This window comes from Dunckerocampus dactyliophorus, chromosome 2 (assembly GCF_027744805.1).
Source record: "Dunckerocampus dactyliophorus isolate RoL2022-P2 chromosome 2, RoL_Ddac_1.1, whole genome shotgun sequence".
Classification (NCBI taxonomy): Eukaryota; Metazoa; Chordata; class Actinopteri; order Syngnathiformes; family Syngnathidae; genus Dunckerocampus; species Dunckerocampus dactyliophorus.
Window position 1 is genome coordinate 24,429,883 of NC_072820.1, and position 17,174 is coordinate 24,447,056.

Genomic DNA, 17,174 nt, shown 5'->3' on the forward strand with positions numbered 1-17,174 from the left:
TGTCATGTGACTATTCCAGGATTATACCTGTCAACATTTACATTTGAAAATCTGGTCTTTCCACCAGAACTTCTGGTCTGGTCAAATTGACCAGGGGTGTAGGTATAATTTTGAATTTTGTGGATTAGAAAACATCCTATATCAGGGGTGTCCAAAGGGCAGTTCGGGGGTCATTTGTTCCCCATGGCTGTTTTTTTTTAGATTACATTTTTTATTTAAAAAACGTGCTATGTGGTTTTCAATATTTGTCGTGTTCCCAAAATATTTTAAGCTTGTATGACAAAGCTTTCATATTGTGTGGCTCTTGTCCAGCTCATTTTTACCTTCAACTACAGGCTCTACAACACCTGCGCCACTTGAACCATGTGTCACTATGTCACTATGCATTCTTTACTTGCGCATCTTGCTTGCTGCTGTAACAAGTGAATTTCCCTGCTGTGGGATTAATAAAGCACTATACATACATACTTGTACAAACTATATGAAAGCCAAAGTGCTTCCAGACACTCGCTTTAAATTCAGGGCGTGCGGGTCGGAGTTTACGCTCATCCACTTTGGTAGCGTCTTACGCATAGGTGTATCACCATACACTGTCAGGGCAGCACTTCCACATTCGGTCTTTTTGTTCCGCTTTTTTTTTTGTTCCGTCAGCATTGACATTTATGAGTCGATTAATAATCATCAATGTCCGCATTGGAATGCATCTGGCAATTATTTCCCCCACTCCTATAGATTGTCATGATGGTTGTGGGTTTAGAGAAGTTATGAGTGATTTTTATCTCACCTGTTTTGTTTAGTTTTCACTTTTCATATTTCTATCTTTGCTTGAGGGTCACAAGTTATAAATGCAGACACAACTAACTTTATCCAAAATATTAAGCATGAAGCCCTGCGCTTCGAGCCAAAACATGCAACTGCATGCGATCACAGTTGTTTGTGTCATATCATGTGACAGCTGTCTAGTATTTGATTAAGAAATGTCTTGGCAGGTATTGAAGCATGTGTCTGGTAATACTGACGAATGCATATCTTAACCGTGGCATGTGGTCATATATCATCACAGATTTCCTGTGAAATCATGGAGGAGCCATGTTCACACAAACAGATATTTTCCGCTACTTCGATGTTAAATGTGTACAAAATTTGTGTTAAAACTGTGTTAAATGTTAAAACGTTACATCTGTGTTAATTCACACAAGTGGCGTTTCTGAAAAAATCTCCACAAAAAGTGGAGTCCACAAAAAGACACATTTTGTCCAATAAGAAGCCTAGAAAATATCAACACTGTATACGCCCCTACAACGTAAATAATCCGTTCCGAGAACGTTTATGTCATAGGGTTTTTATGTTATACGAAGCGTAAAATACATGTAAATAGCCTAATCCGTTCCAAGATTTTCCCAAACTCACCCCTTTAGCCCTTCAAAATATTCAAAGTCCACCAAATATGGTGGGGAAATATAAGAAAACGTTAGCATAAACATAGTAGAGTAACATTCCAATATAAAATAAGGTAATAAATAAGATTACTGTAAATGAATAAAACTGAAAAACAAAAACAATCAACTAGTTTAAGGGCGACTACGATGAGGAAGGGAGGTTGAAGGGAGAAGCCTGTCTCTCACACAACGTTACATACGCGCTGTATAAGTCAGCCAATGAGATGAGAGCGTAGGCGGTGCCCTGATAATCAGCCAATGAGATGAGAGCGTAGGCGGTGCCCCTATAATCAGCCAATGAGTGTGAAGCATCAGAAGGTGTCACCAAGTGTACTCTGTTAGTTATGGAAAATGCTCCCCTCTCTCTGTCGTGCGAGCTATTCAAATCAAATTTCTGAACTTGCACCAACTTGACTTTACGTTATATGGCATTTCTTACGTAATACGATGCAAAAACTTTACAGAAATTCTTTACATTCAGTGAAATTTACGTAAAAGGAGGTTTACGTTATGCGAGGTACTACTGTATAATGATATCTTAGAAGTACAAAATGTACATTACGTTTAAAATTATATTTATTATCTTTAAAATTTAACATTCCTAAGTGAATGTTTTTTTAAATGCATGTCACATGCGCATCTACAGTGCAGCTGCAGGAAATTAAACCAACACCCATAAGTCAATAACTTCATCACACGCAACTTTCAGGCCCTGTCGTGTGTGAACGCAACCTTTATAAGTGAAAGCCCTGATTGTTGCTGTCAGATCTGTGAAATTGGACCAGTGCAGGACTTTAGTGGCTTGCTGCAATCCAGGTGACATGACTGACAATGGCTGAGAGTAATTCTATTTTACTTGGGATACCATATTAATTTTATTTCATTTTACAAATTTCTGTAAAACTCTGGCTCTTTGGACAAATCTAGTTGATGATGATCTAGAACAGGGGTCACCAGCGTGGTGCCCGCGGGCACCAGGTAGTCCCCCAGGACCACATGAGGTGCCCGCAAGCCTGCTTTTCATTCAGGTTTTCAGTTAATAATGAAAGAACAGTAGAAAGAAATGCATTCTGAAATACAAAATGTGAGTTGTGGACACCAGCATTTTGTTAATGTTCTGGTAAAACAAGCATATTCGCTTTGTTTGGGTTTAAAATAAGTTCTGAAAATAAATGTTACAAAAATGAGTAGCTCTTGGTCATTTTCATTTTGTAAAAGTAGCTCTCACAAGGAAAAACGTTGGTGACCCCTGATATAGAAGGAACAAGAAGGTGTATGTGGAGAGCGTTGCTTTTTGCTTGTCTTATGTTCCGGGACCACCATTGAATGGCGAAAAACCATGAGTAATTGATACGCCCCACCAAAAATGTCTATTTTTGACACACGGCTCGCTCCCCCCCTCCAAACCCTCCTGCTATCTTGATGTTGACGTTCTTCTACAATTTTAAATCAACATTTGCAATGAAAGTGACTTATAATTATTAGACTATTAGATTCAGCTCCGAAAATGTTGGTGATTTTCACAAACTAGAGGGCTTTGAGTTATCTTTTACAGTGGCATGTTTTGTTTTGTTGGTTAGTAACGTGAAGTAACTGAGATTATGGTGACTTTTAATCACTTGTTGTGTTGAATCACTGAAATAGGACTTCCTTCTTCATGGTGGAAGGCTTCATCAACGCTTTCTCCCTACAGTTAAGGAGCCCCCGGCCGTCTGAAAGCACCACTTGTGACAGTGTGTTGGCTGCAGAGGACATGTCTGATGGAGAGTCGCTGCCCCTGACAGTTCCTTTCTCCAGGGGCTGTAAAGCCCGATCGAGTCTGCCCGTTGGACGGTCAAGTGGCCAACCAAGAGAGTCACTCGGTCAGTCCAAACACAAAAAGAATACATGAATCCATCCATTTTCTATATCCCATTCAGGGTCATGAGGTGTGCTGGAAGGAATATAAAAAGAATACATACATATTTTATTACAAAGCATTTGTCAGAGCTGTTTTTGCAGTCCAGCATGAGTCACTGAAACATTGATTACATTGATTATCAAAAATTATCAAATTTTTTACCTGAAGCGCAAAAAGGATGGGGCATTAACTGGAAGCAGATACTTAATTTTTGTACTTTAATAATGTGGCATGCATGAGAAAGTGGAAAGGAAAATGTAGCTCTTTTGCTAAATTTGAGAGCACCAAAGTAGACAAAAAACATTACAAAGAAAGGTTTGCAAAAACGAACAAAAACCCACCAACTAAGTGAAATGAAAACAGCGTGTTAGAATAATAAATATTGACAACTAACGAAAAATAAAGTGCTCAAGGGTAGTAGGGAGCTCAAGTCAGTAGTTTACAGAACAATGACTGCGCCCCTTTTACTGTAGTGGAGTCAGGCTATAGCTTATACTTAACTTCCACTCCTTTATAGAGACACACACACAAACCCTCTTTTACATACACTTTATCACAATTTTCTGCGTCTGGCAACATCAGTAGCATCGAAGTATGACACCGTGGGTTTTGCAAAATGCAAGTTTTATTCTGTCCCCTTTGACAAACACAGCAGTACAAGCACAAATGCGAATAAATAATAATAATGCTCATAAATTCCCTCACGAGCCTTTACTACCATCTCATTGAGCGCTGTGTGCGTTTGCTCACTTCCGCCTTTGTGACACAAGCCTCCCAAGTAGCTGTCTTCGACTATTCCTGCTGGTAACTCCCACTGTATAAATGACAATACAAAAATACCTGCAGTGCTCCAGCACATTCTCTGCCTTCTTCAGTTTCTCCATCTGAGTCCAGTAAGTGGCATTTGAGACTCGACATACGCCGGTGGTATTTCAACTCACAGCTACAGTAGGTAAAATAACTTTGGTCTTATCGAGAGAGCCATCTCCCAAGGCTTTAAAGCTAAACTTAGCATTCAAAATACCCTTTTCTTTGTCCATTTCTGCTCAATATTTGTTCCCATTTGTGGCTCAACATTAACTGCAATACCACTGCGTAGTACGGAGTGGGGGCGGAGGTTCAAACAGGATGTGCGCACATTAATGAAAAAAAAAGTATTAAAGGGAATTTCCGTTAACTCGTTATTAATGCGTCAACTTTGACAGCCCTAATAATAATGCATCCAAATTAATGTTGTTATCAATTATCGATCCACCGGCGGGTGTAATAATCTCACAGTATTGCATATTTTTTGTTTTTCCCCGTTGAAAAAAAATCAAGGGTTCTTATGACATTAATGGTATAAAAACATTTTGAAAAGAAAAAATTTTATGTCTACGAGTGGCTCTGTCATCGTCAGCGAGTGACACAATCACACACGCACACATGGCACCACATACAAACAAAACAAAAGCATTCAAACTTACCATAGCGTGTTCGCGGCATCTGGCGTCAAACATAGTACATGTCAGCAGACAGCTTAAAAGACTTTCTCAACAGTTCACTTCCGGAAGCGACTGTTTTTTTCTATATTTAATGGCAAAATGCAGGTTTATTGGTTGGATGATATTTGGTTGGATATATTTTCTTCACATTTTTGCAAATTGTGGTTGCAGCCTTATAGTAATTTGTTTTGTGTTATTTTTGGTAATTGATGATTTGGGGGGTTTTCCTGCCCTGATGGGAGTAGGTTGGAGAGTTGGCAGCAAAGCAGGTTGGAACAGTGTGGCAGTAGACTACAAGTAGGTAGGATTGAGTGACTGTAAATAGTTTTTCCTTTATATTTTTGTACTTTTGTCCACATTCTTGTACACTTTTTTCACTGCCTGCGCTACCTGGTGAGCACAATAAACTCCCAGAAAGTTAGCTTTTTGACTCCGCCATTGTTTTCCTCACTATTGTGAGGACCCAGCAGTAGAACCCCGTGACATTATGCTTGGGTCTGAAGTTGTTAGAAAAAATTTTATTGATGCTTATTTACATTTGTATTCCACTTTTGGGGACCATTTTGGGTGCGAAGGGTAACAAGTGTAACTAACTTGACTTTTAAGAGGCCTCAGTGTTTAATGGAAAATTATTGTTGATGGAATTTTGAAAATTGACTGCTATTACTGTATAAGCACATATGTTGGCATATGCTAATCCGTATTGAATAATAAGTTCAGGTTTGGCCTGACGATGTTGAAAATATTTGATGGGTATTTATACTTTAGATTTTTATTAAACTTTTATGACAGGGACCATTTTGGAACCTTTTGGAAGGGTACATAGTGTAACTTGCTTTTTAATAAGGGGCCTGAAGGGTTAGTATTATTGAATAGAATATGACTTTATGACAGTGTGTTGCATCTATAGAATAATAATAATAATAATAATAATAATAATAATAATAATAATAATAATATATGCTACCTTTAATATCTAGTTTCGAATTGCTGGTTTGTGTATTAGAGACTCAGTGGTAGTGACAAACTATGTTTAATGTACTTAAGCTGTGCTTTTCTTACATGGATTGTTTCAACACGTCCCTGTTTGTACATGGCCAGGTGTGCTATATCTGCAGTATGGAGACGAGACAAAGCAGATCCGGATGCCTGCAGAGATCAACAGTGAGGACGCTCTGCGGGCTCTTTTTGTCGCAGCTTTTCCTCAGCAGCTCACCACTAAGATGCTTCAGTCCCCCAGCATGGCCATTTACATTAAGGACACACGTCGCAATGTTTATTTTGACTTGGAGGATGTCAGGTGAGCGGATCCTGATGTCGTCTGAGTCGGAAATCATGTCTATTCTGTCATTAGAGAAGGGTTGCTCGTGATATCATTAAACTGCACTTGAAAAATGTCTTTGAGATAAGCCTGTGTTATATCTCCGTGTATGGTGGGATGTTTTGGTATTTGATATCATAAACGGCATAAACTTTGAGTTGGCACAATGGAGTTCACACCGACATGTCACAGCTTGTGTTTATTTTCAGAAACATCACATCCCACTCCTGTCTGAAGGTTTATCATAAAGATCCGTCGCATGTGTTCAACCGCCACGCTCGGCCTGCCACCACAGAGGGAAGGGTGAGTCACATGCCATGTTTTCCTTATCATCTGCTGCTGAAAAAGGGAGATGATTTAAAACAAGGGTGTCCAAACTTTTTCCACCAAGGGCCACATATTGAAAAATGAAAGGATGCCAGTTCCACTTTGATATTTTGTAAAGCAACACATACTAAGAACTTGGGTATACTTCAAGAAAAAAAACTGCATCTCAGTGTTAAAAACATTGGCGCTGTGAAATCCAATATCCAAAAGCTCTTGTCGAGTGCAAGATGTTAAACCAGACCTGATATGAGCAAAATAACTACAAAACTGCAAATCTGGAAAAGACGCTGAGGCTTCGCTGTGTGTACACGCCCTCATCTTGAGTAAGCATAGGCCTTCGGTTAAAGACACACGTCATTTTCTCTTATGTGGTCAGAATGGTACAATTGTGATCACATGACGATTTCATGTGATTCGACTGAGGTTGATAGTCGAATCAGAGTCCTCTATATCGAATAGTCGACAATTCGAAGACACCCCTATACTTTATTCCCATATATATAACTTTTTCCCCATCCTCATTTTCCAAAAATCCTCATTTTCATATCCCCATTATATGATGACTTTTAAAATATAACATATTTCCACCCTAGGCTACTAAAATTTCATACAAAGAAGAGTGGGGATTTGTTGACAAAGGGGCATGAGCCTGTGTGACAAAGAGGGATGGAGAAGCATGCTTTACATGACGTAGCTCTAACGTGATATTTTATTTGGACATTTGGATATTTCTAGTATTTGTTGTATTTGCATTTTGGCCATGTTTTTGTTTAGCTGCAAACACGTCAAAGAGTTCGATGCACAGCTGATTCAAGGAAGGAGGAAATCGTCTTTGTGAAACTGCTTTTGCAGTATGTAGTGTACGTGCATTATCATCGAAAATTAGGAGTTCCAGGTCCATTGACTTTTTTGAGTCAATGGACCAACTCATTTCTGCCAAAAAAAACAGTGTACACGTCACTGTATATCTAACATCTCACTACAGTAATCCCTTGTTTATTACAACTAATTGGTTCCAGACCCGACCGTAGTAAGTAAATTTCCGCCAAATGGAATGTTTAATGTTTTTGTAGTTAGAGCTCTAGACATGACACCTCTATAGTCACCTTTACATTCGTATTACAATGTAGTAGACCTAATAACAGAAAGTAAGGCATAAATAGGACTTGTGTGTGTTGCTGTCAATATGTGGTTTGATCCACATCACGTGGTGGACGTTTGATCACGTTGGACCAGGATGGGGGCGTGAGTATCACGCCTGCAGAGGGCGCTCATCTCCCACACATATGCGCTGACTTGATGAGGATTTGATGAGCGCTGAGAATTAGTATATACAATTTTTTTTCTTTCCCCTGCCCACGGCGCCCCCTGGAGAATGCCGCCCTGGGCAATTGCCCATGTGGCCCATAGCTAGAACTGCCACTGCACGCATGGGGAGAACATAGGGTTCAAACTCCACACAGAGATCATGAAACAGCATGATTTATTAATTTATACATTTTTGAAAAACGGTGATAGATGAAATTCGAAGTGTGAAGTGGCGATGGACGCCTGTTTATTGTAGCACAGCATGTTGTAGTTGCTGCTGGCACACTCAGCATGCCTTGCTGCACTTTGGAAATAACAGTTAAAGTTCTGAGTTTGTGTTAGAACTTAGTGATCGTTACCTACATAGAATGGTAGTATATTGTTGTTTTGTGCTGACTTACCTGTTATGTGTTGTGCTGTTTATTTTTTTGGTTCGCACCGTAAGACTGTCGTTCTTTTGATGAACAGACGATGCCATCTGCTGGGTGGAGTTGTAACTACACTCAATTCAGTCCAAACATTATAAAGTGAATGTGAGGGAGGGTTAGCAGATAGCGGCAAATCTTAAATAAATAAAACAAGTAGCGCCATATGTCTTTTAGTAGCCAATTTGACTAATCAATTTATGGGAAACCCTGTCATATAAAGCACAGGAAGGCAAAATATCAAATGAAAACACTGTACAAAACACCCAACATATATTTTTTCAGGTTTAAATGAATTGAGTGGTTTTGCACAGGGAAGCTCACCTCTGGAATGCATTTGATGAGCAGCTTCTGCCACTGTGTGGGAATGGACTGTAGAGAGACAGGTTGGACAGGGCCAACACTTTTGCACACACTTGAAATGATGTAATTACTGCAGAGGCAGTAAACAAGATGTCATCATGTTTTGACCCACAACTGGTACAAATTCCCTAAGCTCATCAAAGTTGCGTTTAAAGTGACAGCACAGTGAAGACAAACATTTGCAATAAAAGTAACTGTAAGTATGATTAGACTCAGCTCCAGAACCCTCCCCTTCTCTCTTCCATTGCCATTGTTCACTCGCAACACAATCCAGGTTTAGGCCCTAAATATGCCTCACACACTTAGGAACACATTTAAAGTATAAAATGTATAGCTACTCACCATTAATGAATGATAACGGAAGATGATCCATGACTGTCGAAGCTCGTGCTCACACATTTGCGTCTCATTCCAGTCATGTGCAGGTCTACAATCTTGTCCCTGAGGTCAGCTCTTTGGTCTTGCCCAAGGTTTGGATGGAAGAGAGTGTTTGTGTGACAGGTGTGTTTTATCCACATAATGAGTTGAGATTGGGAGTACTTTCTTAAAGAGACAGGGCTCATTTGTGTGTTTCATGAACATAAATTGGTCTAATGAGGTTGTCGAGCAGATCAAGCCACATACCCTGCATCGGCTAAAGGACAAAGTACTATGAATTTATGCTTCCTACCCTGAGGCCTGCCGAATTACAATGTTTGTATATGTTGTTGTTAACTTTATAGCCAGCTACTGGGATTACTAAGGCTTTATTTTAGATTGAATATTTTCTGTGGGCTTCACGCTTTCTGACGCCAACGTGTCTGACGGATAAAATGATGATAGAGAGCAGCCTCCTTGTCGGTTTCCTCCCTGTCCTGTTTATCTTAACATGCACATTTTAATCTGTCTAATTAGTTGAATGGGATGCCATCTGTGTATGCTTTACTAGGCACTATGCAGTACTAGGCACAAATATCCAAGTGCATTTCTGATATCATTGTAAGACATACACATGTTGTAAAAAATAAAAATAAAAAAAGCACTAAAATTGCACAAAAAATCTTTTGCAAAACAGCAAGTCAGCCAAAGGTGAACTGCGATGGAGTGAGGGAACACTGTAAATGAATTAAATGCGCCGACAAATGTTAGCAAGTTAAGCTAACCGGCCAACCTTTTTCTCACTCTCATTTCTTCTTTTTGCATTTTGAAGCTCTACTTAGAACCTCCTTAAGCTTCAACTGTGTAAAATGTAAATTCTTGCAATTTTCCAACTTGTCTTAATATTTTGGGCAGAATTTTATCATTGACATTGCACACAGAGACAGGGATATTATCATTTTGCCCTCTGACATATTCAGTTATGAAAGATTGTCTCGTGAATAAGAGTTTATACTTAAATGCTGGCAAAGTTTGTTATCGACGTGTTCCCCGCTTTGTGCTTAATGTTGAAGTGGATGGGACCGAGCAAGTGCCAAATATAATTCCACTCAGTGATTCAGTGCTGTTAGGTCAAATGTGTACAGTGATGTTTGAGGGCTCGTTAACAAGATGATTGGAAGAAAGAGAGAGAAAAGGCGTGAGATAAGGTCAAGCTGTCAGACGTGAAACTCCACAACATCTGACATTTAATCAAGTTGAATCTAAGTTTTTGAACAGTTTGACTCATGTGGTTTCTCTGTGACCATTCTGACCAGTCTTCTTTGCCATGCTGATGTGTTTCTAGTCCGACCAAATCCTTCCTTCACAAGAACTGTTCCTGTGGTCTTCCATTTTCTAAAACATTACTGGCTGTGGAAAGAGAAACCTTTCTGGTAGCCTTTTATTAGGGGTGCAGCAACATAGAAAATTCATAGTGTGACAGTCTGATATTTTTTCCATACAAAAAAGAAAATGCTCATGTGTTTTTTAAACTTGTATTTTATTGAAATTACCAGCATTTCTTTCAACTCAAAACTAGAGTTTTTAAATGAAATGGATGTGGTGCAGCTATGCCTGCCTAATTTATCTGCTGTGCATACTTAGAACCATATAATTCATAGAACCATAGAAAATAAAAACAGCACCTTGTAAAAATAGGAAGAGAATAAATGATAGTAAGATGTTTTTAGCTCATCATAAAATAATAGCAACAAGTAAGTGTAGAAAAACATAATTCCGATAAAGGTTTTGCGTGGAACTAGGCACTGTAAATGCATCAGGAATTTTATTGTATGTATCTGCATCTTATCGGTGAATTAGTTTATCCGGACTTTGGATAATAAAGATGAAAAATTCAGTTTTGCAAAATGCCGCCCGCTTGAGACGCCACAACAGGAGCCGCTGATCACTTCCCCCTGCAGGGATTTTATCTTTGCCGCGGAGGACCGAATCAAGAGAGGATTTTGATGTCAGCTGACTGATGTCATGTGACATTTGTGACTGGGGTAACAGTTTTGTTCAATTCATAGTGGTCATATGTTGTTTCTTTCCAACACAGAATGAATCGTCTAATTTGCATAATAGGCCATGGCTCATGTGCGTGTAATTTTAATGGATGCTGTAGGAGAATTTAATAACATTGTGTGAGAGAAAAAGTGAGCAAAAATCATGAAAAGCGCAACAAACATGTTTAGAACGACAAAAGAACCTTCTTCTGTTGCTTCTTTTTGTCGTTTGAGTTGGGAGAGGAGAGAAGAGAGGCACATATAGTAGGATACAATAGTAGACGTTATGTTTTTCTTTCATGGATGTTTTTCATCAAGCATTATAATTTTGCACTCCGTGCTTGAACGCACCACAGCTATGAAGCAAATGTAAAAACAACCATAAATTCCGGACTGTTGAGCGCACCTGAATATAAGACACACCCAATAAATTTAAAGAAAAAAATGTTTTACATATATAGGCCGCACTTCTATCTGTCTATAAGCTGCTGTTACATAGGATATTTACACAGAAAGACCTTGCCATCCTACCTATACTTAGTGTTCCCAGCGTCACTCATCAGCTCTGAGATTTTTTTTTTCCTAAGAGACATTTCACCCTTTTGAGAGTTTACTCTGTAAAAGACTGTTCACTATATTTGTCACTAGTAGCTTTTTTGAAAAAGAGTATTTAGAGGAGTCTGATTGCTCAATAAATAGTTGCCAACACGAATCTCTTCTGCAACATCTTCTTATTCTCTGGCAAACCAGGTACGTATCAGGTGTGTTAGCAAGCAGAGTTACACAGGCAGTCCCATTATAATGTGTTTATGAGCAAGGGCGAACAGGTAGCGGCAAATCTATTTGTGACGGGCCACATACAGTATGTAGGGGAAACACTGAACATAGCGTTTGAAACCTTACTAGTGCCATTCCTCTACTGCCATAACTCACAGAACAAGCATGTTCATTTACGCTCATCCTAAAAACACTTCATATCAATATAATGTTGTTTTTGGCAGATATCAAAACAAGTACTATATGGCAGCCACAGTCCGGTCCATACACTGTCATCGTCCAGTCGTGGCACCCTGCAGTGCTCCATGTCACCACCTATGGTGCGCTCCATGCCCTCCTCTCCATCCAGGATGGCCTACGGAGGGAGGAGCACACAAAGCCGAGTGGGGGTGATGGATGCAGGCAGTGCCACGTTGCTCCGAGACCGGCTTGCAGGCGCGGGACGATCCAGCAGCACATGCAGCAGCAGCGCCATACTCGAGAGGAGAGACGTCAAACCTGGTAAAAGAAAAATAAGTCAGGATCATCAAAACACATATCCATTAACTACAATCCTTAATTCTAAGGGCATTTAATCTATCACAACTGCACTGTTCAGGTTGTCTTATAAGACGTTTCACCTCCCATCCGAGCAGACTTTATAAGTTCATGCTCAAAGACCAGATAGGTCAGCTCTAGTCTGTTGGCATGGTGTAGGATCCAAAGTATTTATTCTCTATGGGACAGTCACGCCCAAACATGAACTTTTTCGCTTTTTGGTGGTGCAAAACGACAGTCGTTACAATACAATGGCAATGCCAGCCACGACAGTCGAACTCAAACTGATTAGTATTCTATCCTAATAAGGATGGAAAGCATTTTTATAAATCACATTTTCATAAATCTAAGATGCCAATGTGTGTATGTGCCTTAGATGAAGATGTTGGCAACAGCAAGAGCATGGCCCTGGTGGTTCGTACGGAGGGAGGACCATATTACCCAGAATCCTACAGCAGCTATGCTTCCTACCAGTGTAGTGCTCCTGCATCCCTCGCTGCAGACATGGCAGATACCGAGATCACTGGGATTCCTGCAGGCTTACAGCAGTACCGCGCTTCCATCAAGCCTCTAGTGGGATATGGGGACGGCATGGACCACCAGACCCAATCCCTGCACAGGTGTGGTACTTACATTTATACAGTACCGCTTCTTTAACAGCTCTACAAATTTGGAAAATACAGTGCAATCACAAATCCCAGGAAGCATATTCATGACCATTCTTTTTTTTATATCAATATCAAATATATTTAACCTCTTATGCCCTAAGAACCCTGGTAGAAGGGGCAACAGGGCTCTGGCTTTGTTGTTACTGTATATTAGCCTTGCTATACATCTACTAGACCATGAACACCTACACTAGAGCCCAACCGATATGGGATTTTTGGGGCCGATGCCGATACCAAAACTGGGGGCTGAAAAAAGCTGATATCCGATATATTGGCATATGAAATAAGATCATTGGTATACACACACACACACATATATATATATATACTGTATATGAACATAAATTCTTATAATACCCAAAATATGAATCAACACAAGCAGAAGACTACTGAATGAAATTAAGGAAGTTTAATTAGTAACACTGTCAACATAAGGACATACGTTTTTGTGGTTTAATTTAGGTGTTGCGCACTGCAGATGTTGCATCGAACGCCTGTTGAGTCTTTTGTCAAGTGGCTCCACACCTTATGCTTCTCCTCTACCTGTGAAATGAAAATACAGTATATACATTGATTGCATTTTGGTAATTAGCCTAGAATTTGATACTATAGTTGACCATTTTAAAATAAAAACAAATGGCTGCATTCGACTGAAAGTGATAACACATAGGCTAATGTGAGCTGTTTTTCCACAAATACATTTTGTGTTTATAAAAGGCGTATTCACAAAAACACTTACCAATATCAAAGAGTCATATTTACAAGCTATTGAAAATTTATTCGGAATGTAGTGTCAGAATCTCTGTACAGCAAAAAAAGTTCATATATATCGGCTACATATTCACCGACGTTGATTAATCTGTGATGCGTCATAATCGGCCCGCAGATAAATCGGTCGGGCTCTAATCTACTGTTGTGGTTTGGGACTCTGGTCTGGACCAAAATATGTAAAATCTCCTTGTAACACCACAAAAAATCCATGACATCTAGCGTTCATTAGCATTCAATCAGCTTTTATCATGAATGATGGTCGCAACAGTATTGTGGTTGGGAACGGCCAGCTTTTTTACTAGCATTTGAACTGTTCTTCTTGCAGGTGGAGAGTGACTATCTAATGTTTATTGAAAAAAAAATAATTGCATCTGTTTTTCCACCAGACAAAAAGCCAGGAAGTATAGTGACAGTCAACTCCCTCCATTTGGAACCAAAACCCCTCCCCCATCCCCACACCGAGTGAATGAAGTGAAGATGAGTGAGGGACAGATCATTGGAGGGGTGGGCCTGGTGTCGCCAGAGAGAATGTCTCCAATTCGTTGTTCGCTGCGCCGGGAAAGTAACGGGGTTCCTGTGGAGATGATGAACAGAAGCAGAGGGAGTGGTTCATCATCATCCACCTCATCTGTATTTGTGGACTGCCAACCGGGACAATCTGAACGATTGCTTCAGGGTCACATGACTGCCTTTGATACTCAGAGGTCAACTTATTTATTACTATTACATGCATTGGACATTTCTTTCAAAATTCTTAACATTTGAATAATGTGTATCTGTACAAATATTGTATTTCAGTGAGAGAATGAAAGCCATGGAGGAGCAAATAGCCAGTCTAGCAGGGCTCGTACACCATGCCTTGTCTATGGGAGGAGATCATCCAAGAGTCAAAAGCCTTGTCAGGTCTGTATAGTTTTGTTTATCCTTGAAAAAACTCAAAGGGCAATTGTTTTTTAATTGTTGTCAAAGTCTTTCTCTGCAAATACGCTTAAAACAGCCGTCTGTCCACTTCTTCTTTTGCTCCTTTTTCTTCTGTTTTGGTTGGGAGTGAGGTCTTGCCCCAAGTGGAGGGGTTCAAGTATCTCGGGGTCTTGTTCACAAATGAGGGAAGGATGGAGCGTGATATCGACAGGCAGATAATACGGTCACAACCGTTGGGGTGAAGAAAGTCTCGATATCCCAGTCGATCTATGTTCCCACCTTCACCTATGGTCACAAGCTTTGGGTAGTGACCGAAAGAACGAGATTGCGGATATAAGCGAACGAAATGAGTTTGCTCCGTAGGGTGGCTGGACTCTTCCTAAGAGATGGGGTGAGGAACTTGGTTATCTGGGAGGAGATGAGAGAATAGCCACTGCTCCTTCACATTGAGAGGAGCCAGTTGAGGTGGCTCGGAAAACTGGTCCAGATGCCTCTTGGACACCTCCCTGGTGTGGTGTTCCAGACATGCCCAGCTGAGAGCAGGCCGCTGGGCACACCCAGGACATACTGAAGTTATTATGTCCCACAGGTGCCCTAAGAACACCTCAGTGTCCTCTCGGTGGAGCTGGAAGAGGTGGCCAGAAAATGGGAAGTCTGGACTTCCCTACTGAGACTTCTACCCCCTTGACCTGGACTCGGATAAGCAGAAGAAAGTAGATAGATAGATCAATGGAAATTAAGCTTGTAAAAATGGAGTAAACAAGTTTCCAGCCACAATAGCTTAAACATGGTGGGTGAACAGAAACACTACAAGTGCTTTATTCAGCACTCGACCCTCCCCTCAAAAGTTCCTGGACTCCAAAAAAGCCCCTCATTGCTATTAGGTTCTTTTTTAGAGAAAGTTAGGGCCCTGCGCAAAGTATTTTACCTGGGTTATTTTGTTGGAAACATCCATCCATCCATGCTTGTGAATATTCTCATTCATCCAGGTCACTGAATTCTCAGGGCATTCAATCAATCACAACAGGACTGTTCAGGTTGTCTTAGAAGACTAGGGCTGTCCTACCTTGTCTGACTGGTGTGTGTCCCACCTAGTCTTTGAGCATGAACTAGACTAAAGCTGTCCTATCTAGTCTAACTGGAGTGTGTCCCACCTCGTCTTTGAGCATGAACTAATGAAGCCTGCTCGGATGAGAGGCGAAACGTCTTATAAGGCAATCTGAACAGTCCAGTTGTGTTCATCCATCCATTCATCTTTTTCTGCTCATTCGAGGTTCAAGGGGTAGTAGCCTGAGACGAGAAGCCCAAACTTCCCTCTCCCTGGCTGCTTAGTCCAGCTCTTCCCGACGGACATGTTCCCGGACATGACATGTTCCCAGTCCAGTTGAGAGACATAGTCTCTCTAACATATCCTGGGTCTTCCTCCAGAAGGTGTCCAGGAGGCATCTTGACCAGATGCCTGAGCTACCTCATCTGGCTCCTCTGAATGCGGAAGATCAACGGCTGTCCTCCAAGTTCTCCTGGACAGTGCTTCTCACCCTATCTCTAAGGGATAGCCCAGCTGCCCTACAGAGGAATTTTTTTCAGCCCCTTGTACTGAGTTTTTAAAAACTCTGGTAAATGAGAAACGTTCCTGCAGTGAAAAAGATTTCTTGCCAACTAAAGACAATAAGCCGATGCAAGATTAAAACAGAATAAATGCTAATTCATTGGTCATATAATCCCAAACAATATTTGTACTAACTGTATATCTGTTTGCAGTGAGAGCAGAGAGAAAAATCGACCTGGTGAGTTTTTTTATGTAAAAGGTGTACTTATAGCCTCAGTATAGCATAACAGTACTGTTTTATTTAATGGTGTCCCAGAAATTACCAACATTAAATGTGGCATACTGAAAATATTTAAAGTATAGGATTTATTTACTCTGTTTGTTGGTCAACAGTTCCGGCCCAGTCGCAGGTGATGAGTGCTTTAACTGACAAGGCGGGTTCCACTTCCTTGGCTCTTCAGGCTCTGCCCACTGATAGTGAAATGCAGCACAGCTTGGTGCAAGTAAAGAGAAACGTGTCTGAGCTACGACTGCAACTCAATCAACTCAGAAACTTACAGGTAACTGTAACTAATATTAATTTTGAACGAGGGTGACTGACCGTTATCTTGTCATTCTTGCATTTATGAATGACTGCACCAATAGTGCTCTTTCTCTTTCTGTTAATGCTCTTTTAGTTCATTCCAGTTTTGTGCAGGTCTACAACACTGAGGTCAGCTCTTTGGTCTTGCCCATAAAGAGAGCATTTTTGCCAATTTACACATCTAAATGTAAACACATGCATGGCATGATGTAGGGACATTGTAGAACTGCCTTGGCACTTTAGGTACTTAGTGCTATCTTGTCAAGTGCTAGCATGCTAACTGTTAGCATGTTATCATTTTATGTTATCATTTTAGCTATTTTACTCATGTCTAAATTCTAATACATACATGGCGTGATGTAGGGACATTATCAAACTGCCTTGGCACATTCGGCACTT

General features: G+C 40.4%; 1 protein-coding gene across 1 annotated transcript in view; it reads left to right on the plus strand.

Moving 5' to 3' along the window:
* Positions 1-17,174, plus strand: part of LOC129177325 (sickle tail protein-like) — a 64,106-nt gene that overhangs the window by 30,606 nt on the left and 16,326 nt on the right. The window contains exons 3-11 of the mRNA XM_054768308.1: positions 3,133-3,301; positions 5,925-6,123; positions 6,354-6,447; positions 11,971-12,247; positions 12,660-12,903; positions 14,109-14,426; positions 14,521-14,625; positions 16,405-16,430; positions 16,586-16,752. Of these exons, the coding sequence (XP_054624283.1) occupies positions 3,133-3,301; positions 5,925-6,123; positions 6,354-6,447; positions 11,971-12,247; positions 12,660-12,903; positions 14,109-14,426; positions 14,521-14,625; positions 16,405-16,430; positions 16,586-16,752 (1,599 nt within the window). The remainder of the gene's footprint in view (positions 1-3,132; positions 3,302-5,924; positions 6,124-6,353; positions 6,448-11,970; positions 12,248-12,659; positions 12,904-14,108; positions 14,427-14,520; positions 14,626-16,404; positions 16,431-16,585; positions 16,753-17,174) is intronic.